Here is a 22,511-nt window from a genome sequence, read left to right as displayed (position 1 = left end):
AAAGATTTTTTTGGAATTCCCAACATAGGATACTTATCTTAGTTGGTGTGCAAAAACGCAGCTAAGGAGTACATTTTCCGACATAGGTCTGTGTTTCAAGGAGCTCCCCCTTTTTTTTTTCGGTGCAATGTGTCCCGCATTATCAGACTTAAAGCTTAAAGCCTGATAACAATTCTCCCTTTCTATTCCCTCCCCACCTCAGCATCTCTTTCCCCCATCTTTCCATCTTATGTCCCAAGTTCATGCCCCTTGCTCCCTCCCTTCTGTGTCCCAAATTAGTGCTCCTTCCCAGGGGTATTTCTTGAGCTCTTTTGATGCTCCTGTTGGCTGTTACTGGTTCATTACATGTTACAGTGTTTACGTTAATGCAAAACAATTGTATGTTGGGGTGTCCCCTCTTTGTCCTTACTTCACATAATTGGTTGGAGCTCTAGCATGCTTGGGTACTAACTACAGGTGGCAGTAGAGCTTACAGTGAAGTAGGAGGGACACAGAAAAAAATCCAGAGTGGATTCCTTCTGCAGATGGCAATGGGGAGATAACCCACTTGTCTAGAATGACACACTGGAAAAGATATTATCAAGGTAAGGACATAATTTCTTTTATATGGAGAGAACTCTAAGGGACTAATATTGGAATGCGCTTCCAGAGGAGGTGGTTGAGCAGAGTACGATTTTGGGTTTCAAAAAGGGATTGGACAAGTTCCTGAAGGGAAAGGGGATCCAGGGGTATAATTAGAGGGTTACTATACAATACAAAACGCCCTTGAATAATAGATCACTACAGGTCATTGACCTGGGGGGCCGCCACGGGAGCGGATTGCTGGGCATGATGGACCTATGGTCTGACTCGGCAGAGGCAATGCTTATGTTCTTAAGACCCTAACTGAAGAACAACACAATGCCTTAAACTAGCCTTTCCATCTCCGTAATAAACTCAACGGAAAAAACTATTCAAGTCTACTTTTGAATTCCAGTCGCCCAAAGTATAGAACAGCCTACCATTATACTTGCGCCAACTCCCCTCTTATAACAATTTCATAAAAATGTTAAAGATATCTCTTCTTCCTTTATTCCTCATGATCTGTGCCTTTTAATGTTCTTTGAATCTCTTTATAAATGTAAAGATGGATCTTGTAATCTTATTGTAAACTGCAATGAATCCTTGCTCAAATTTTGCGAGATATAAGAAACTGCATGGTATGGTATAATACTTCTCCTAATATGTAAGTGATGTGCTCAGTCACAGTCTTTTAGTCCCTTTATGTGTCTGCCTGAATTTCTGCAGTTCTTTTGTCAGAGCTAAAACATCATTGTCTTTCTGACTACACTTTCCCCTCCGGATTTGCGGTTTCCGTATCTACGGATTCGATTATTCGCGGTTTTAAAACAAAAAATGCTTTTTTGTTTTTCGGGCTATTTTAAGCCCTGTAAGCCCCCCCTTAAGCCTTACCTGGTTGTCTAGCAGGTTTTCGGGGCAGGAGCGATCTTCCCACACTCCTGCCCCATGCAGATCGCTCACAGGAAATGGCTGCCTTGAGCTCCCGTAGTCTCTCGAGCCATTTCTGTGAGCGATCTGCACAGGGCAGGAGCGTGGGAAGATCGCTCCTGCCTGAAAACCTAATAGACCACCAGGTAAGGCTTAAGGGGGGGCTTTCAATGCTTAAAATAGCCGGGGGAAGCGGTGGTTAGGGGCAGAACCGGCCCAAATATGCACGTTTTTTAAATATTTGCGGGCCGGCTTTGCCCCTAACCACCGCAAATACGGAGGGGGAAGTGTATATAAACTATAATAACTGTTATCTGGGCAGATGCTAAACTATCTAGTAATGCTTGATTATCAATAATACTGATATTTCTCCTGAGTATACCTCCTTGCAGCTTCATATTCTGTCCCCTAGTTCTACTACTACTATTAATTATTTCTATAGCGCTACCAGATTCACGCAGCGCTGTACAGAGTCACAAAGAGTAAGAAAACAGTCCCTGCTCGAAAGAGCTTACAATCTAAACAGGTAAGACAGAAAACGGTTAATCAGCTGGCTGGGTTGGAGGAAAGAGAAGGGTTAAGGATTGAAAGCTATATCAAAAAGGTGGATTTTCAGTAGCTTTTAAACAAGGGAAGGGGCTTGATGGACAAACTCGGGTAATTCCACCCTCCAACCCATTTCCCTATTGAATAGAACTCTGTTGGATTTCCGCACCCCAAATACATTATTGTGCACTTGTTCACATTGGGGCCAATATTGGGACTGTTGGAGGAAGGTTGGCTAACTCCCGCTGTCAGCAGTGAACCCAGACATTCAGTGCTGGGCCATATCTGGTGACTGGAATTTAATTTCCAGTCTGTAAAGTTAACTATGAAGCATTCGACCATTCTTCCTTTTGCTTAGAATTGATGCAGTGTGGAGTTTGACCATACTTCAGCATTGATATCTGACCAAACAACTATAGCCGAGGGGTCTGTTCAGGTGCTTCCTGCAGTTGCTTTGGGTTTTCCTGTTGTACTGTTGGGACTTACCAGATACCAATGTCTAGTATCAACTGTAGGATAGGGATTAAGACCCACAGCGTCACCAGCCATACAGATACAGGGACTTGAGATTGCGCCCAAAGTGGGTCTCCTGCATTAAACTAAGTTGTGCTGCTACCAGATCACCAGTGTGGACCCTGTTTTTGCTGATACTGAGACACAATATAACTCCAACAGCATTAAAATAGTGATTATTTTCCTGCATATTAGAAGAACTGGTTGGTTGTTTCTATCAATACTGTTAAATTGACAGTTGGAAAGTGCAAATAGGCTGCATTTCTCTTTTGTTTCTTCCAGGAATACTGTGTCACCTATCAGATACTAAGACTAGTGAGTCCTTTAGAAGCAGAACTCATCAGAGATCCTAGTATGCAGTGTAAAATCAGATTCAGGTAAAAGGTGCACATTTATTTATAGGGTTGACTTTCTATCAGGTTGGCTACATATGAAATCCAAAAAAACACCTTTTTTTTTGGGGGGGGGGGAGACGCTAGGATGGCAGCCTAAGGGAATTGCTTCCAGGAGTTAAAAGCTGATGATGTCTGCATTCAGGCATACTAAAAATGAAACAGTTCTAGTCCATGGTGTCAACAGGACCAAAATCTAAACTCTCTTCTCTAATCAAGATGGTGCTGTAACAAAAAGATGATCACTATTTGCTGTTATTATGCAAGAGCACAAAAAGTTAACAGATGCAGTGGCATAGTAAGGGGGGCCGGGGGGCGGTCCATCCTGGGCGTCGGCATCCCTCCTCTTCTCCATCCCCCCACTCATGACAATTTTGCATGAGGTAAAACTCTTTATAGTTTATAAATCTTTCCTTTTGGCTAAGTCTTAATAGTAATATTGTCATTTCTAGCTAAAGAGACGTATGATCAAGAAACTGTTTTATTTTACTTTTGTGATTATGATAAACATACCGAGGGCTTCAAAATAGGACCTGGAGGGCAGCATATGGCCCCCGGGCTGCAAGTTTGAGACCACTGCTTTATATAGTAGAGCTAAAGTCAATGATGGCTTGTATCTGTGATCATAACTCACAAAGGCCTTCTTTTACAAAGTCGATTACTGCAGCAGCCTGCGGTAATCATGGTTTTAAAAAAAAAAAGGGGGGGGAGATAATGTGATATGAGATGATGACTCTACTGTTAATAAATTCATTTTATCTTTTCCTGCTGTTGGTAATTTCCAGTGTGTGCTAAAATTGAAGAAAACTAAAAATGTCTCCTTGCATATGTTTATATATTTATTTGACATGATATAAATATTTTGTTGAAAAAAAACACTGGGTGATTCATACCATAATATGTGAACTACACTCCCACATCTCTGCTTTGTTCTGATATTAGAAACTTAACTAACTTCTCCTTTTGCTTCTTCAGGTTTGCTGGTGAAGAATTTCCACCATTCATCGTGTTTAAGATTTTTCACCACACAGGAGGTTATGGGAACAAGTACATTAATGGAAAAAGAGCTTTAAACCCATCAAGTGAGGTGATTTCTTTTCTTAGATTTTAATAATAATCATAACCAATATACATCTATCATGCATAAATTGGAAGGCAGTATAGGGACCACAGGGCAGAGGTTAAGTTACTTGGTCAAAAGTAGCCCTAAATCAAGCTACAGATTTATAAGGAGTTGCTTATTTTTAAATGATTATACAGTATGGTACGCAATAGTTCTTACAAACTAATCACTGCTGCATTGCAGCATTTCTATGCTCAGGCAAATGGCTTGCTTATTTATTTATTTATCAGCCTAGGCAGCTTACAAAAACCCCCATTCATAATAGCTATAAAAACAAACTTGCATTAAAACCAAAAAACAAAAAGGTAATTATAATAAATTTATAAAGATCTGGGGGCCATTGACAGCCTACTGTAATGAATAGATGCCATTTTCTATTGGAAGTATATTTGCAAATGGGGGGAGAGGGAAGAGGGTGGGTTGTCTAAATTATACGGAAGTTTTTAACATATAAATAAGAGTATTTATATTTGTATATTTTTGATTAAATATGAATGGAATGGGTGAGTGGGAAGGGAATAAACTTATGTATCTGAATATATTAAGAAAATTCAAGTGATGTATTTAATCTTAAATGTTTTATTAATTGTACACTTGATGTAAGTTTTAAAAATGAATAAAGAATTACAAAAAACCCTAAACAAACAAAAAATATACCCCCGCTTTTACAAAACCGTAGTGCAATTTTTACTGCTGGCCGCGGCGGTAATAGCTACGATGCTCATAGGAATTATGTGAGCATTGGAGCTGTTACCATTGCTGCTGGTGCTAAAAGCCACACTATGGTTTTGTAAAAGGGGGGGGGGGGATAATCTGTCTCATTCGTAAACTGTAATAAACAACTCCTTAAATTCACAGATCTTAAAATGCCTGGACAAAAAAATAGTTTTTTTACAATATCCTAAACCTCAAAACATTATCACATAAGTAACATAGTAAATGATGGCAGATAAAGACCTGAATGGCTATCTAGTGTGCCCAGTGGTTATATGCATTATAAATTCATGATTTTATATAATCTTTATTCATTTTAAAACTCTTTCAATAAGTGTAAACAACATAGATTATACATTTAATACTTTAGACATCACTTATAATTTTACAAGATTCATTTAGAACATTACCCTCCCTCACCCCTCCTAATCATTATCATTAAAGTAATTAAAAAATTTATCATATGTTCTGAGTTATATTATACATATTTAACACATAATGTAATGTAATGTAATTTATTTCTTATATACCGCTACATCCGTTAGGTTCTAAGCGGTTTACAGAAAATATACATTAAGATTAGAAATAAGAAAGGTACTTGAAAAATTCCCTTACTGTCCCAAAGGCTCACAATCTAACTAAAGTACCTGGAGGATAATAGAGAAGTGAAAAGTAGAGTTAGAGGAAAAATAAAAATAAAATAAACATTTTAACAAGACAGCATTGATCTAAATACTTTGGAAGGTAGAAGAGAGGAGAGAAAGGAATAGAAGCAGAAGGGGGAGCCGTTGAACAGTAGAATTCTGGAGAAATTTAAATGATAGAAATAGAACAAAACAAAGACAAAAGGCAAAACAATAGATAAGATTAAAGATAAATCATAAGCTGGAAAGAAAAATAAAATAAAACTTTGTCTTCAATCCACGGTTTCAGCGTCAGTGATGAAGTGGAGCAAGTAAGTTTAGGAGGAGCGATTGACGTTTCCAGAAAGGGCTTCTTCAGGGAAGAGACTTGGCAGACAGTCCCAGGATGCCTATGTCTCCTCCCCTGCGATGTTCTCCCATCCATGCATTCCCTCCCAGACATAAGTTATTCATATGATAAATCAGACTTATTTATCAAACCTCAAAAAAACCCACCCTTCTTTCCTATTATCATCTTTATAAATAATCAATTAAAAGCCCTTATAATCCTCCCCCCTCCCCTCCCCCCGGATGTGCATTTTATCTAAGAACAAAAATCATAACTATAATAATTCTACAAAAGATGACAATGGGCCCCAAATTATGTTAAAGTTTTTTGTATTCCCTAATAAATCAGCGTTCATTTTCTCATATTTGTAAATTAGACATAAACTTGCCCACCAGAATGTAAAGTTAAGATGATCCCAGTTCTTCCAGTTTCGTGTAATCATTTGTATAGCTGTACTAGTCATAATTAATAAGAGACGTCTTTTATATTTATCTAGGGGATCCTTGATATGTAAAATGGTACCACAAATTACTATTTCATAAGTTAACAGAATCTCAGATTCTAAAATATTAATATGTCCCCAAATTGATCTCCAGAAAATCAATATCTTAGGGCAATAAAACAGTAAATGATCTAATGTTCCTATGCCTAGGTGACAGTGCCAGCACATATTATATCTAGAATTATCTAACTTATTCAATCTAACTGGGTTCTAAAAAGAACGATGTAACAAAAAGAACCAAGTTTGTTTCATAGATGCTGACGCCATACACCTCATCCTCCAAGACCAAATACGTGGCCATCAAGATGCAGAACTATACTGCTTAATCTCAATTCTCCAAATATCTCTAAAAGCGTTTTTGGGTTTCTTATTCATAAGTTCAGATATTAATTTATACCACTTGGCGGCTTGATGTCCTAGCATGTCTGCCTGAAAACAGAGGAATTGCAGACTATAAAAATTTTTTAAATTACGCCATTCAGGGAACCCTTTCTGAATAGCCTGCTTCAGTTGCAACCATTTATAAAACTGAAATTTTGAAATACCAAAAGATTGTTGCAACCATGAAAAATCAAGCAATTTTCCATTTAAAATAACATCCTCTAATGTTCTTATGCCTACTTGCATAATAATAATAATAATAATAATAACTTTATTTTTGTATACTGCAGTACCAGAATAGTTCAGAGCGGTTTACATGACAAGAGACTGTACATCTACAGCAAAATTTACAAATAAGTCAATCAATCAATTTAACTTAGCAAGTCGGGAGCAGGCAAGAAGGAGATAGAGAGGTTATAAACAAGTCAATCGGCGTGGCTTAGGAAGTCAGGTGCAGGTAGGGAGGAGGCAGGTAGGTGGGAGGTGCAGGAAGGTGGGAGGTCAAGGCATAGTTAAAAGTAGAGTTACAAGGAGGGCGGGAGTCAGAGATATTTGTCAAAGAGATAAGTTTTGATTGACTTAAGAACATAAGAACATAAGAAGTTGCCTCCACTGGGTCAGACCAGAGGTCCATCGTTCCCAGCGGTCCGTTCCCGCAGCGGCCCATCAGGTCCTCGACCTGTGAAGTGGTTTCTGACTATTTCTATAACCTACCTCTAGTTCTATCTGTACCCCTCGATCCTCTTATCCTTTAGGAACCTATCCAAACCTTCCTTGAACCCCTGTAATGTGCTCTGGCCTATCACATCCTCTGGAAGCGTGTTCCATGTGTCCACCACCCTCTGGGTAAAAAAGAACTTCCTAGCGTTTGTTCTAAACCTGTCCCCTTTCAATTTCTCCGAGTGCCCCCTTGTACTTGTGGTTCCCCACAGTCTGAAGAATCTATCCCTGTCTACCCTCTCTATGCCCTTTAGGATTTTGAAGGTTTCCATCATGTCTCCTCTAAGTCTCCGCTTTTCCAGGGAGAACAACCCCAGCATTTTCAACCTGTCAGCGTATGAATAATTTTCCATACCTTTTATCAGTTTAGTTGCTCTTCTCTGGACTCCCTCAAGTACCGCCATGTCCTTCTTGAGGTGCAGCGACCAGTACTGAACACAATATTCAAGATGCGGGCGTACCATTGCACGATACAGCGGCATGATGACTTCCTTCGTCCTGGTTGTGATACCCTTTTTAATGATGCCCAACATTCTGTTCGCTTTCTTTGAGGCCGACGCACATTGTGCTGATGTTTTCAATGTTGAGTCCGCCATCACCCCCAGGTCTCTTTCAAGGTTGCTCACTCCTAGCAATGATCCCCCCATTTTGTAGTTGAACATCGGATTCTTTTTTCCTACATGCATGACCTTGCATTTCTCTATGTTAAAACTCATTTGCCACTTTTTTGCCCATTCTTCCAGTCTCGTTAGGTCCCTTTGCAGGTCTTCACAGTCTTCCGTGCTTCTAACCCTGCTGCAGAGTTTGGTGTCATCGGCAAATTTGATAACCTCACATTTTGTCCCCGTCTCCAGATCGTTTATAAATATATTGAACAGGAGCGGTCCCAGCACCGACCCCTGTGAAACCCCGCTCGTGACCTATTGCCAGTCTGAGTAATGCCCCTTTACTCCAACCCTCTGTTTCCTGCCTGCCAGCCAGTGTTTGATCCATCGGTGGATATCCCCTTGCACCCCGTGGTTCCACAGCTTTTTAAGTAGCCGTTCGTGAGGTACCTTGTCGAAGGCTTTTTGGAAGTCAAGGTAAATGATGTCTATGGATTCCCCCTTATCCATCTGGCTGTTTATTCCCTCAAAGAAATACAGCAAGTTTGTGAGGCACGACCTTCCTTTGCAGAAGCCGTGCTGGCTCGCCTTTAGTTGTCCCTTGTCCTCTATATGTTTGCAGATTGTGTCCTTAACCAGTGCTTCCATCATCTTTCCCAGAACCGAGGTCAAGCTCACCGGCCTGTAGTTTCCAGGGTCACCCCTTGATCCCTTCTTAAAGATGGGCGTGACATTTGCTATTTTCCAGACCTCTGGGATCTGCCCTGTTTTCATGGATAGATTACATATTTGGCGAAGTGTTTCCGCTATTTCGTTTCTCAGTTCTTTTATTACCCTTGGGTGGATGCCTTCCGGACCCGGTGATTTGTCGCTCTTCAGTCTGTCTATCTGTCGGAGTACATCCTCTCGGGTCGCCTCTAGTTGGACCAGCTTTTCATCGTGGTCTCCTCGGGTTCTGGGATATCGGATGTGTCCTCTTTCGTGAAGACTGACGAGAAGAATTTGTTTAACCTGTCAGCTATCTCTTTTTCCTCCTTAATCGCTCCTTTCTTGTCTCCGTCGTCCAGTGGTCCCACTTCCTCTCTGGCTGGTTGTTTCCCTTTCACATACCTGAAGAAGGATTTGAAGTTTCTTGCTTCTCCTGCTAGTCTTTCCTCATATTCTCTCTTTGTCTTCCTGACCTCTCGATGGCATTCCTTCTGATGTCTTTTGTGCTCTTTTTGATTTTCCTTTGTTGGGTCCTTTTTCCATTTTCTGAAGGATGATTTCTTGTCACTTATTGCTTTTTTTACTGCATTTGTTATCCACGCTGGGTTTCTAGCTCAATTTTTTTTGCACCCTTTCCTAAACCTTGGGACGTACAGGTCTTGTGCCTCATGCACTGTGTCCTTTAGCAGGGTCCAGGCTTCCTCTACAGTCTTCATCTTCCCTGAGCTGTTGCTGAGCTTTTTCCCCACCATTTTCCTCATGGCCTCGTAGTTTCCTTTTCTGAAGTTGAGTGCTGTCGTTGTGGTTCTTTTCACCTTTGATGTCCCTATGTTTAATTTGTATTGGATCATGCTGTGATCGCTGTTTCCTAATGGTGCTAGTACTACCACCTCCTTTGCGGGTCCCTCTAGCCCGTTAAGGATTAGGTCCAGAGTGGCATCCTCTCGCGTTGGTTCCATGACCAGCTGCTCCATGAAGCAGTCCTTTATCGCCTCTAGGAATTTGGTTTCTCTCGTGCAATTTGAGTGTCCAATGCTCCAGTCTATTCCCGGGTAGTTGAAATCCCCCATGACCATCACCCTTCTGTTTTTGCACACCTGCCTCAATTCAGCCTCCAGGTCCAGGTCGATTGCTTCTGGCTGTCCTGATGGGCGATAGTACAGTCCTAATTTGATGTCAGCTCCTTCCCCTCCTGTCAGCTTAACCCATAGTGACTCCAAAATGTCCGCCCTTACTGTTGTTTCTATCCTAGTTGAAGGAATGGAGTCCTTCCTGGAAGTTTGGTAGGAGGGAGAATTAGAGATGAGAGTGGATAGACATTTTTGCATCCAATCCTTCCAGGTAATTTTAGATTAAGGACCAGATTCACTAAGCAAACCGATCGTGTACCAATCAGTTTGCGACCCTGACCCGATTCACTAACCTTCTGGCCAATCCTGTCTGCACCCGATCCGATCCTCACATTCAAATGAGGGAAATAGCATGTAAATCTAGGAAGGCAGTGATTCACCAACATTTTTCAGGCACACCGACTGGGCTGGCTGATCCAAAACCAAGCGACTGATGAGGCCCAGTCACTCACTCCTTTCCTGCTCTTTTCTGCCCTGAAATACCAGCCCTGCAGCCATGAAAAAACTCCACTCTCTGCCACCCTTCCTGCTTCGTGTGTTCAAGCAGCAAGCCTGCTTCTCTGTCCGCTAAACCATTGAGTCTGTGGGGAAAAGTGCCGCCCCGACTCTCCTGCTCTCTGCCGCCCTTCCTCGCAGTGCAGCCCCGCTTTAAAACCATGGGCTTGCACTGCATGGTGAGGGCAGTAGAGAGCAGGAGAGTCAGGACGGGTTTTGTGTTCTGTTCATAGTCTGGCAGTTCCGCCCCCTTGGCTTTTTAAAAAGAGGCTGCAGCGAGTTCCGTCAGGAGACGAGATCGGGCCTGACTCATCCCTGGATCATGTCTGCCTTTGTCTGCTATTACTTCCCCAACCCTTCCCCCTTTGTTTTGACCTCGCTGGTGCAGGAGAGCGGCGCATGCGCGGATCGCATGTACAGTCATCAATGATGGTCTGCGCATGCGTCACGATTGGTATTCAGCGATCCGTGGGATCGCTTGTGGGTGTGTTTCCGATTAGGTCATTTGCATGGAGAGCCTTTAGTGAATGGGTCGCATAGCAAGACTCGGAAACGGATCGGAACCGGATCGGACAGGTAAGGGGGCTTTAGTGAATCTAGCCCTAAGTTGTTTTATATTTCTAAGCCACGTGTGTCAAACACAAGGCCTGTAGGCCAAATCCGGCCCGCCTGGCCTTTTTACGTGGCCCGCAGCAATGCTACCGAACTTCCCCTTCTCAGAGCTCTGCATGTCCTCCATCCTGCGCCGGTCTGAAGTCGCCGTTATGTCGGAAAGTCTGTTGGCTTCAGCAGCAATTCGGCAGTGTTGTTCATGGCTCCCCCTCCTGCCTTCCATCCACCGCGATCCACCTGGGCGGAAACATGAAGTTGCACATCACTGAAAACAGACCACGGCAGGCGAAAAGCAGGAAGAGGAGCCACGCACAACATTCCCGAATCGCTGAAGCCGGCAGATTCCTCAGCTTTGCAGCGACATCGGACCGGCGCCAGAGGGAAAGACACGCTGGGCTATGAGGAGAGAGGGACCGGTGCTGAAGGGAAACGCAATCTGGGCTATGAGGAGTGCAAGATAAAATGAGAGAGGTTGGAACTGGGGTAGTGTGGAGGAAGAGGGAAAAAGATACTTGAAGGGAGAACCATTGGGTAGAGAAAGGGAGAAATGGTGGACCTGGGGGGAGGCAGGCAGACAGGGGGAGAGATGGGGGACAATTGGGAAGAGAAAGGGAAAGAAGTTGGATCTGGAGATGGAAGGGAGGGAGAAATGTTAGGCCTGGGGGTGGAAGGGAGAGAGAGATGCAGCATCTCTCTCTCTTTTTTTTTTTTTTTTCTTTTCATCTCATTGTTCAGCATCAAGGGTGGAGGGAAGAAGAACAACAGAAAAGAGAGGGAGCAAAATGTTGGACCAAGAGGAGAGAGGAGGAGCAATAGAAGGAAATAGGAGGCTGTGAAAGGAGTGAGATGGGAAATGGGAGAGCTATAGAATAAGAGAAGATGGAAAATTGATAGGTAGCTGAACATTTAAAAAGGAGAAGAATGAGAAAGAGGGCAAGATTTGAGTGGACAGAGGCAGAAAAGAAAAAAGGAGAAAAGTTGAAAGGGAAAAATCAATATGTTGGAGACAGGGACTGAAGCAAGAGAGAAGAGGAGAAAAAAATGGACAAGACACTGGAAAGAGAATTAGAAGATAGACAAAATCAGAAAGAGAAACTGGGACTTAAAGCAAAATGACCAGACAACAAAAGGTAGAAAAAATAATTTTATTTTCTATTTTGTGATTACAATATGTCAAATTTGAAATGCGTATCCTGCCAGAGCTGGTGTTAGACAGCAAGCGTGAACTAGAACCTAAAAGAGAGGAAAAGTCTTTTTTTTATTTATTTTGTAGCCGGTGTGGGGTTGGAAAGGTTGTATCCTTATACTTCTACTAAGACTAACCTCCTCCTTTGCTGGTGCACAGTGTGGGTTTTGGCGCCGGCAGCAGCGATTGATCCGACACTCACAGAAGTCCTGTGAGCATCGGAACCGCCACTGACGCTGGGGCCCACACTGTGCATCAGCAAAGGAGGGGGTAAGTATCTTAATAAAAAGATACTCGTCTCATGACTTAGCCTGTGTTTTAGATTTCGGCCCCTTATGTTATTTGAGTTTGACCCCTTTTCTAAGCCATAGACTGTAGAAGTCTGCCTGGTAGTTTTTATGTTCGAACCACTGGAATCAAAGAACTACTGGGCAGATCCATACTATAGTAGTTTAAGTATTATTCCTATTGTCTGAACTTTGTAACTGGAATACATACACTAGAACCCCCATTTACTATCCTGCATTAAGGTTTTGCATTTAATGCATGATAACAAAGTTAAGGCACTGTGGTAGCATGGATTAAGAAGCTGACTGCAGAATCTCCCAAAATGCAGCATACAGAGGTTTAGGTAGAAGTCAAAGCATTTTATGTACACAAGGTAAAAAGCCAGCCCTGTTTCCTTGGTAAAGGCTTTTCGAACCACACAGTGACATTCTTTTTGATACTTCCTATGCTCTTTCCAGTTTCTCTCAGATTTGTCCTTTTTCCATTTTCTGAATGAATTTTTCTTATTGCCTATCGCTTCCTTCACTATTTTAGTTATCCACGCCGGGTCTTTTGTTCGACTCTTGTTGAACCCTTTTTTGAATCTGGGGATATACAGATTTTGTGCCTTGCTCACCGTGTCCTTGAAAAAGGACCAGGCATGTTCTACCGTCTGCCATTTTTTGGAAGTGTTCCTAAGTTTCTCATTGCTTCGAAGTTTCCCTTACTGAAGTTAAAAGTTGTCGCTATGGTTCTCTTTCCTTTCAGTATTTCTATTTCCACCTTGAACTTGATCATATTATGATCGCTGTTTCCCAACGGTCCCACTACTTCCACTTCCTTTGCAGGTCCCCTTAGCCCATTTAGGATTAGATCCAGAGTGGCATTTCCTCTCGTCGGTTCTCTAACAAGCTGCTCCATGAAGCAATCTTGTACAGTCTCCATAAATTCTGCCTCCCTAGCGCATCTTGAGCTTCCAAGACTCCAGTCTATCCCAGGGTAGTTGAAGTCTCCCATAATAACTGTGTTATCCCAGGACAAGCAGGCAGCATATTCTTGACTGATGGGTGACGGCACCGACGGAGCCCCGGTACGGACAATTTTAGAGTGATTGCACTCTAAGAACTTGGAAAGTTCTGGTAGGCCGCACCGCGCACGCGCGAGTGCCTTCCCGCCCGACAGAGGCGCGCGGTCCCAAGTTTCTTAGTTTCCGCGGAGCTAAGAAGATGCGTTTCTTTTAACGGCTGTTGAAAGTTCTTTTTTTCTTAAATATCGCCTTCCCGCTCGCGTAAACCCTTTTGGAAATTTTATTTCCGTTGTTTCTTTTCTTTTCTAAAAAAAAAAAACAAAAAAACTTAATTTTTTTCTTCAGTTTTCGGTTAGCCCCGGCGGGGCCTATTGCCATCATCGAGGCCTCGGCCTTCGATTTGGCAGAAGCCGTATTCACTTTCATGCCCCCTCAACCCGGGTTTAAAAAGTGCCAGCGGTGCGCTCGACCAATTTCACTGACAGACCCACACCAGGCTGTTCAAACATCGGCACCGGCACAACCCTTAACATCTCCCGGTACCGGTTCACAGAGGTCTGGTAAGTCGACTCATAAGACTCGACACCTAGAACCCTCCACATCGGAGTCACGAGACCGCAGTTTTCAGGTGAGGGACCCTGATCTGTGGGGTGATTCAGAAGAGCCTTTCCTCTCTGAAGGAGAGTGTTCATCAGGGGACGAGGATCCTTCTGGTTTTGATCCATCTTCCAAACCTGATGCAACTTTTTTCACCTCTTTTCTTAAAGAGATGTGTGACTCTTTATCTATTCCCTTGGAGGCTGAATCCAAAAAATCCAAGGCATTTTTAGATGCTCTGTTTTTTTTTTTTTATTTGAATTTTTTTATTCATTTTCTTATGTTACAACAAGTGAATTACATATTCTTTATATAAACTTATATATACACACTTGATAAGCTTACATATTGATAAATTGATAAAACTTTTTTTTTAAAATAGATGCAATTAATGTATCAGAATTTTAAAGTTACATATTTCTTATTAATTATAATAATAATATCCCATCCCTCCCCCTCCCTTTCAATCAAAATTCCATTAGTTTTATTATATATTTATATTTGTAAAGATATAAAATACAATAGACTTTCTGGAGTACAGATTAAACTATTTGCACTAACAAAAAAAAAAAACCAAAAAATAAACATTTTTAGATGCTCTTGACTTTGACCAGCCTCCAAGGGAATTTCTCAAGCTGCCTCTCCATGACATTTTAAGAGAGACATTTTACAAAAATCTAGAGACACCCTTGACCATTCCAGGAGCTCCCCGTAAACTGGACTCCTTATATAAGGTTATACCAATTCCAGGCTTTGACAAGCCTCAACTCCCCCATGAGTCTTTATTAGTAGAGTCTACTTTAAAGAAATCCACGGGGGCTAGTGTATATGCTTCTGTCCCTCCTGGCAGGGAAGGTAAGGCCATGGATAAGTTTGGCAAAAGGCTGTATCAAAATGCAATGCTAGCGAACAGGTCAGGAAACTATGCTTTCCATTTTTCCTTTTATCTTAAGCATCTTATTCAAAGTTTGTCATCTTTTGAGAAATATCTCCCTGACCGTAAGAAATCAGCCTTTCGCCAAACTTCTTCATCGCTCTTGCAACTGCGCAAGTTCATGGTCAGATCAATCTATGACACTTTTGAGCTGACCTCTAGAGCCACGGCTATGTCAGTGGCTATGCGACGACTGGCCTGGCTCAGAGTGTCCGAACTCGATGTCAATCACCAAGATCGACTGGCCAATGCACCTTGCTTAGGGGATGAGCTGTTCGGAGAATCCATGGACTCTACTACTCAGAAACTTTCAGGTCATGAGACTCGATGGGATACTCTCCTTAAGACAAAGAAGAAGACCCCACCTTCTAGGCCTTTTCGTCAACAATCGGCCTACCAACGAAGGTTTGCGGCTCGTCCCTTACCTCAAATGCAGCAACAACCCAGGCGTCAGAGGCAGCAACAGAGGCAACCTGCTCGACCTGCCCAGCAGCAACAGCAAGTGAAACCTCCTCCTTCTCAAAAGTCAACTCAGCCCTTTTGACTTGGTTCTCCTGGACATAGCCAATCTTCCTCCTTCTACTCATCTTCCACAGCCCATAGGAGGACGCCTTATACATTTCATAAGCCGTTGGGAAATCATCACCTCGGACCTGTGGGTCCTCAACATCATCCGCCATGGCTACTCTCTCAACTTTCAGACACCTCCTGCCCAAAGTCTGCCAAGAGAGTCTGCTTTCAACACTCCTCGGTCTTCCCTCCTTCTTCAAGAGGTTCAATCCCTCCTCCTTCTGAACGCTATAGAGGAAGTTCCTCTAGATCAGAGAGGGCAGGGATTCTACTCCCGTTATTTTCTAGTCCCCAAAAAGACAGGAGATCTAAGACCCATTCTAGATCTTCGCGATCTAAACAAATGCTTGGTCAAGGAGAAATTCAAAATGCTTTCTCTGGCCACTCTTTACCCTCTTCTCAATCAAGGCGACTGGCTATGTTCACTCGATCTCAAAGAAGCATACACTCATATACCGGTCAATCTGGCCTCCAGACAGTACCTACGCTTCATGATCAATCGTTGTCATTACCAATACAAGGTGCTGCCCTTCGGTCTTGCCTCCTCTCCAAGAGTGTTCACCAAATGTCTGATTGTGGTGGCTGCCTTTCTACGATCTCACCACCTTCAGGTCTTTCCTTACCTGGACGACTGGTTAATCAAGGCCAATTCATCTCAGACTGTTCTCCTGGCCACCAACCAAACCATCCTGTTTCTTCAACTTCTGGGGTTCGAGATCAATCTACCCAAATCTCATCTCATCCCTACTCAGAGACTTCAATTCATCGGAGCTGTCTTGGACACAGTCCTCATGAGAGCGTTCCTGCCATCCAACCGTCTTCAAACGCTTCAATCTCTGTGTCAGCAGGTGTTTCTACAACTTTCCATCTCTGCCAAGCAAATGATGATACTCTTGGGTCACATGGCCTCCACAGTTCATGTCACACCCTTCGCACGTCTTCACCTGCGCACTCCTCAATGGACCCTAGCTACCCAGTGGTCCCAAGCGATGGATCCTTGCTCACGTCACATATCTGTCACATCATCTCTTCGTCAGTCTCTACAATGGTGGTTGATATCCTCAAATCTATCCAGAGGTCTTCTGCTCCATCTACCTCCTCATCAACTAATCATCACCACCGACGCCTCCCCTTATGCCTGGGGAGCTCATTTGAACGAGTTCCAAACTCAAGGCCTTTGGTCAGCCCAGGAAAAGAAGCATCACATCAATTTCCTGGAACTCAGAGCGATGTTTTATGCCCTCAAGGCCTTCCAACATCTTCTCTTCCCTCAAGTTCTCCTGCTGTGCACAGACAATCAAGTTGCGATGTACTACATCAACAAGCAGGGTGGGACGGGCTCTCGCCTCTTGTGCCAGGAAGCCCAGAAGATCTGGACTTGGGCCATAAATCACCACCTATTCCTGAAAGCTATCTACATTCAGGGAGAAAAGAATTCCTTAGCGGACAAGCTCAGCAGAATTCTCCAGCCTCACGAGTGGACACTCGATCCTTTCATTCTACAGTCCATCTTCGCTTAATGGGGCACTCCTCAGATAGACCTCTTTGCAGTTCCTCACAATCACCAGCTGCCCCTATTCTGCTCCAGACTCTACTCTCCTCACCGTCTGGCAGCGGATGCATTTCTCCTCGACTGGTCCAATCTGTTCCTGTACGCTTTACCTCCTCTGCCTCTCATGTTGAGAACCTTGTTCAAGCTCAAGAGGGAACGAGCCACCATGATTCTGATTGCTCCGAGGTGGCCCAGGCAACATTGGTTCTCCCTTCTACTTCAACTCAGTTCCAGGGAACCTTTTCTTCTTCCACTGTTTCCTTCTCTGCTTACACAGCATCAGGAGACCCTTCTACATCCCAACCTCCAGTCTCTGCACCTGACAGCTTGGTATCTCTCGGGCTGACTTCTCATGATACTCTTTTGTCTCAACCCGTTCGTTCCATTCTAGATGTCTCCAGGAAACCAGCCACTCTGCAATGTTACCATCAGAAGTGGACAAGATTTTCTTCCTGGTGTCTTCTTCACCATCTTGATCCCACTTCCCTGGCAGTGGAGACATTGTTGGATTATTTGCTTTCTTTGTCTGACTCTGGCCTTAAGTCTTCTTCCATCAGAGTCCATCTCAGTGCCATTGCTGCCTTCCATGAGCCGGTTCATGGAAAACTTCTCTCAGCTCATCCCCTGGTGTCCAGGTTCATGCGAGGTCTTTTCAATGTGAAACCACCTCTTAAAGCCCCTCCTGTTATCTGGGATCTCAATGTGGTTCTTTCCGCCTTAATGAAGCCTCCATTTGAACCTTTGGCTACCACTCCTTTCAAGTTTCTCACTTGGAAGGTACTTTTCCTTATTGCTCTTACCTCTGCCAGGAGGGTCAGTGAGCTACATGCACTAGTTGCAGATCCACCTTTTACGGTCTTTCATCATGACAAGGTGGTTCTGCGTACACATCCAAAGTTTCTCCCTAAGGTTGTCTCTGAATTCCATCTCAACCAATCCATTGTTCTGCCTGTCTTCTTTCCGAAACCTCACTCTCATTCTGGGGAACAAGCTCTGCATACTTTGGATTGTAAAAGGGCTCTAGCTTACTATCTAGAGCGTACGAAACCCCACAGATCAGTTCCCCAACTCTTTCTGTCCTTTGATCCGAATAATTTGGGACGTCCTGTTTCTAAACGTACGTTGTCTAATTGGCTGGCAGTGTGCATTTCATTCTGTTATGCTCAGACTGGACTGACACTGGAAGGTTCTGTCACGGCCCATAGAGTCCGAGCGATGGCAGCATCTGTAGCTTTCCTTCGTTCCACTCCTATTGAGGAAATCTGGAAGGCTGCTACTTGGTCCTCAGTTCATACTTTTACATCTCATTATTGTCTGGATGCATTCTCCAGACGGGATGGACACTTCGGCCAATCTGTTTTGCAAAATTTGTTTTTCTAATGGCCAACCTTCCCTCCATCCCTCTTTTTGTTAGCTTGGAGGTCACCCATCAGTCAAGAATATGCTGCCTGCTTGTCCTGGGATAAAGCACAGTTACTTACCGTAACAGGTGTTATCCAAGGACAGCAGGCAGATATTCTTGCGTCCCTCCCACCTCCCCGGGTTGGCTTCTTAGCTGGCTTATCCTAACTGGGGACCGCGCGCCTCTGTGGGGCGGGAAGGCACTCGCGCGTGCGCGGTGTGGCCTACCAGAATTTTCCAAGTTCTTAGAGTGCAATCACTCTAAAATTGTCCGTACCGGGGCTCCGTCGGTGCCGTCACCCATCAGTCAAGAATATCTGCCTGCTGTCCCTGGATAACACCTGTTACGGTAAGTAACTGTGCTTTACCGCTTTTGCATTCTCGCTTCATCTCGGCTTCCATTTCTTCATCGATATCTCCGGTTTGTCCAGGTGGACGATAGTATAGGCCTATCTTTATTTCAGGCCCATTCCTTCCTGGTATTTTAACCCATAACGATGATGACCTAACTGGCCGCCATCTTGTTGGAATATTCATTTCCATCTCTATCTCTACCTCTGTCTTTATATTTTTATCTTTACTTTTCATAAATTGTTTCTTCAGGTACTTTAGTTAGATTGTGAGCCTTTGGGACAGTTAGGGAATTTCCAAGTACCTATCTTATTTATTTTTATTTATTGTATCGTTTAATGCATCATTTTTGTAAACCGCTTAGAAACCTCATGGTTATTAGCGGTATATAAGAATTAAATTAAATTAAATAAATTAAATTAAAGGGGAGTAGGATTTGATAAACTGCTTTTTCCATGTGGTTTACAGCATCAGAATGGTTTATATGGGGCAATGAATTGTTCTAGTGCAAAAATCACATGGGTCCTGAACCTGTAGGTAGTGCATCTTCACCCATGAGGGATGCAGAAGGTATCAGCTTACATTTTTAACTCTGCCTTCCTGCATCACTGGGCACTGCCCTGTCTCCACAGGAGAAAGTGTCTTTTTCATCTGCTCTGCTTAATATTTATTATTTTTGGGTATTATTCAACATTCTTTTCGAGGCTTTGGGTGCTCCCCAGTAGTCCTGGGACAGTTCTGCCTGGGAGAAGCTGCAGACTCAGGGTTCTGAAGTCTCTAGCTGGGTGGGCTACCCTTGCTGCAGGGCCAGCATATCCTAACACTTGAATCAGCTCAGGGAGTCTGTTCACCTGGTTTTGTTCGAAGAGAGTGAGCACAGACTGTGTTAGGCTCTGCGCTTGTCAGAAAACTTTGTAGGTGCCAGCTGCATTCCCCCCCCCAAAGAATCGTATGGAAACTGGTGGGGTAGAGAGTTTCAGGCTAGTTCAGCCTTTGTAAAAGTAAGCCCGAAGAGACAAGTTCCTGGATGTTCTCTTGCTTGTCTGAGGCAGAAAAAGCTTTTCCTCAGTTGTACTAAACGAAGAAGGCTGGGGAAATGGGGTCCCGAATTTTCACTTATATTATCAGGAGGCCTTGCTGCAGGAAGTAGTGGCATGATAAGGTACGCTGATAAACCCTGGAGCACATCAAACAGGTATTCTTACCTGATATTTTGTTATGCAGACTCTTGTGGGCTTCTCTCACTGAGCTTAGGGCTCACTTGCAGGTGCAGAACCCCTTCAAGTTATTATTCGCAACTGGTATATAATACGTAAGAAAATGTTTCCTGAGTGGGCCTTTTTGTGCAAATGCCTTTCAGGTTACTGCCAAACTTTGGGCCTGGGTGGGGAAGAACCCATACGTTATAGTTGGGTGTGAGTGGGCCTGTGTACACTTGGGCAGGTGTGGACAGGTGAGGTGATGGTGTCCTTTCATTATCTGCAGAAGGAATATGGCTTATTGAATGCGGATGCTTTCACCTACGCAGTTGCGGCTGATCCTACTTAGACATGCTTTTTGGGATCATCTGTTGGCAGAAATGGGTTTGGAGCTGGCATTGAGGAAAGGGTTGGGGTGAGGAGGAATATCATGCTTGTACTCTGCCCTTCTTCGTGAAGCTCCGACAGACCCCTATGGAGCTCAATGGGATATTGAACTGGGGGGAGGCTGGGGAGATTCTGATTGGTCGCTTTTATATAAATCTCTTATTTTCTGTCCCAATTCCCTCTTCCTTAATTGAGAATGGTTACTAGTGCTGGTAAATGACCCCCCATCAGCTCACGTCTATGCATACAATGAGAGCCTTTGCTGGAGGACCTGTGGTGGGATTTTCCCGCAGTAAAGAGATTTTGGAATATGGTGAGACAGACTTTAGTGGGTATTACTCATAAACACTGTGCTATGTTGATGGAGTGCTGCCTCCTTAATGCTGCTATTCCTGGGTATTCAGTTCAGGAACATAAGTGAGCTATTTTTGTTTTCACTGTGGCACGAGTAGCTTTGGCACAGTGTTGGCGCTCCTCACAGATTCTGGAGCATCGTTGTCTCATTAGGCGCTTGGACTATGTCCACTTGATGTGTCACTTGATGGCTTTACAACATCAACAGCCAATTCCCTACCATAAAATATGGGATAATTTCATAGCTTGGAGAGCTGCACTCCGGTATTGATGTCTTCAACTGTATTGTTTATTTGGGGGGGGGGGTAAGGGGGTTGGGGTTGCTGGGTTGTGGGGATTTTTATAGCTGATGGGGAGTTTTGTATGTTGCTGCTGTTCATATCTTGTGTTGTACAAATTTGAAAAATTGTGAACAAACAGATGTTTCAAATTGTTCTAAAAACATTTTATTGAAAGTTGACCTCACAGTTGCTGGTAGAAGTTGCAATTGACATTTTCAACATACATTGAAACTGGCAAGTGATGCTCCTTTGTAAACGACTGGGGGAATTCTGAATTTCCAGACCTGGATTTCCCAATTCCTATTTCAAAAGTTTTGTAAAATGGGGCTTCACATGACCTTGTTTAGATTATTGCAACGCCCTCCTCAAAGGCATAACAAAAAAGGAAATAAGAAGACTCCAAATAGTACAAAACACTGCAGTAAAAATTATATTTAATGCAAAAAAATACAACTACGTTACCCCTCTTTTATATAAAGCTCATTGGTTACCAATAGAAAATAGGATCACCTATAAAATTCTCCTACTAACTTTTAAAACCAGAGAAAATAACCAACCAGAATTAATTAATAACCTACTTATCCCCTATAGTCAAACAAGGACTTTAAGATCTACAGCCCACAACCTTCTTTTCAGGCAGCCATACTGAATACATGGCTTGCCAAAATTGCGTTAGAAGCTTCCTCATCTTGATTTTAGAAAACAGATAAAAACTCAATTATTCAATAGACTGGCAGCTAAATGTATCTTATTACATACTTATAATTTAATGTAATTGAAATTTGTTACCAATGTACTTGACAATATTTTTCTGTAACATCGCTGTATATGTACAATCTCTTCCCCTGTAAACCGCTCTGAACTGCTTGTGGTATTTGCGGTATACAAAATAAAATTATTATTATTATTTTATCTCATTTTAAATTGTTTGTATCTTCCCACTGTAAGCTTTTAACTTTGCCAAAATTTTAGATGATTTCAATTTTAAATATCTATTTGTACTGTATGTATAATGATTGATTGATGTGAACCGCCTAGAACACGGTATATAAAAATAAATTATTTGTAATGTATGTATAATGATTGATTGATGTGAACCGCCTAGAACTCGGTATATAAAAATAAACTATTATTATTATTACTAGTGTTTAAGCCCGTTACATTAACGGGTGCTAGAATATATGCCTGTCTATCTTTCTTTATTTCTGTCTCTCTCCCTGCTCCTGTTTCTTTCTTCCTTTCTTTCTGTCTCTCTCCCTCCTGCTATTTTTCTCTCTCTCTCCCTGGCACCCTTTGTCTGTCTGTCTTTCTTTCTGTCTGTCTTTCTTTCTGTCTGTCTCTCTCCCTGGCCTCCTTTGTCTGTCTGTATTTCTTTCTGTCTCTCTCTAGTCATTAAGCCAGTTACATTAACGGGTGCTAGAATATATGTCTGTCTGTCTTTCTGTCTCTCTCTCTCCCGCTGTGTCTCTCTCTCTCCCTGGCCACCTTTCTCTGTCTGTCTTTC

The 22,511-nt window shown here is 42.9% G+C and overlaps 1 protein-coding gene across 14 annotated transcripts in view; it reads left to right on the top strand.

The window, feature by feature from the left end:
• C6HXorf58 (chromosome 6 CXorf58 homolog) overlaps positions 1–22,511 on the top strand; it is an 86,952-nt gene that overhangs the window by 31,246 nt on the left and 33,195 nt on the right. For all 14 annotated transcript variants that reach the window (XM_033949263.1, XM_033949261.1, XM_033949260.1 and 11 more), the window contains 2 exons: positions 2,830–2,924; positions 3,915–4,026. In XM_033949263.1, the coding sequence (XP_033805154.1) occupies positions 2,830–2,924; positions 3,915–4,026 (207 nt within the window). The remainder of the gene's footprint in view (positions 1–2,829; positions 2,925–3,914; positions 4,027–22,511) is intronic.

Source organism: Geotrypetes seraphini, chromosome 6, assembly GCF_902459505.1.
Source record: "Geotrypetes seraphini chromosome 6, aGeoSer1.1, whole genome shotgun sequence".
NCBI lineage: Eukaryota > Metazoa > Chordata > Amphibia > Gymnophiona > Dermophiidae > Geotrypetes > Geotrypetes seraphini.
The sequence above is the reverse complement of the archived record's forward strand: the minus strand, read 5'-3'. Positions and strand labels throughout refer to the sequence as shown.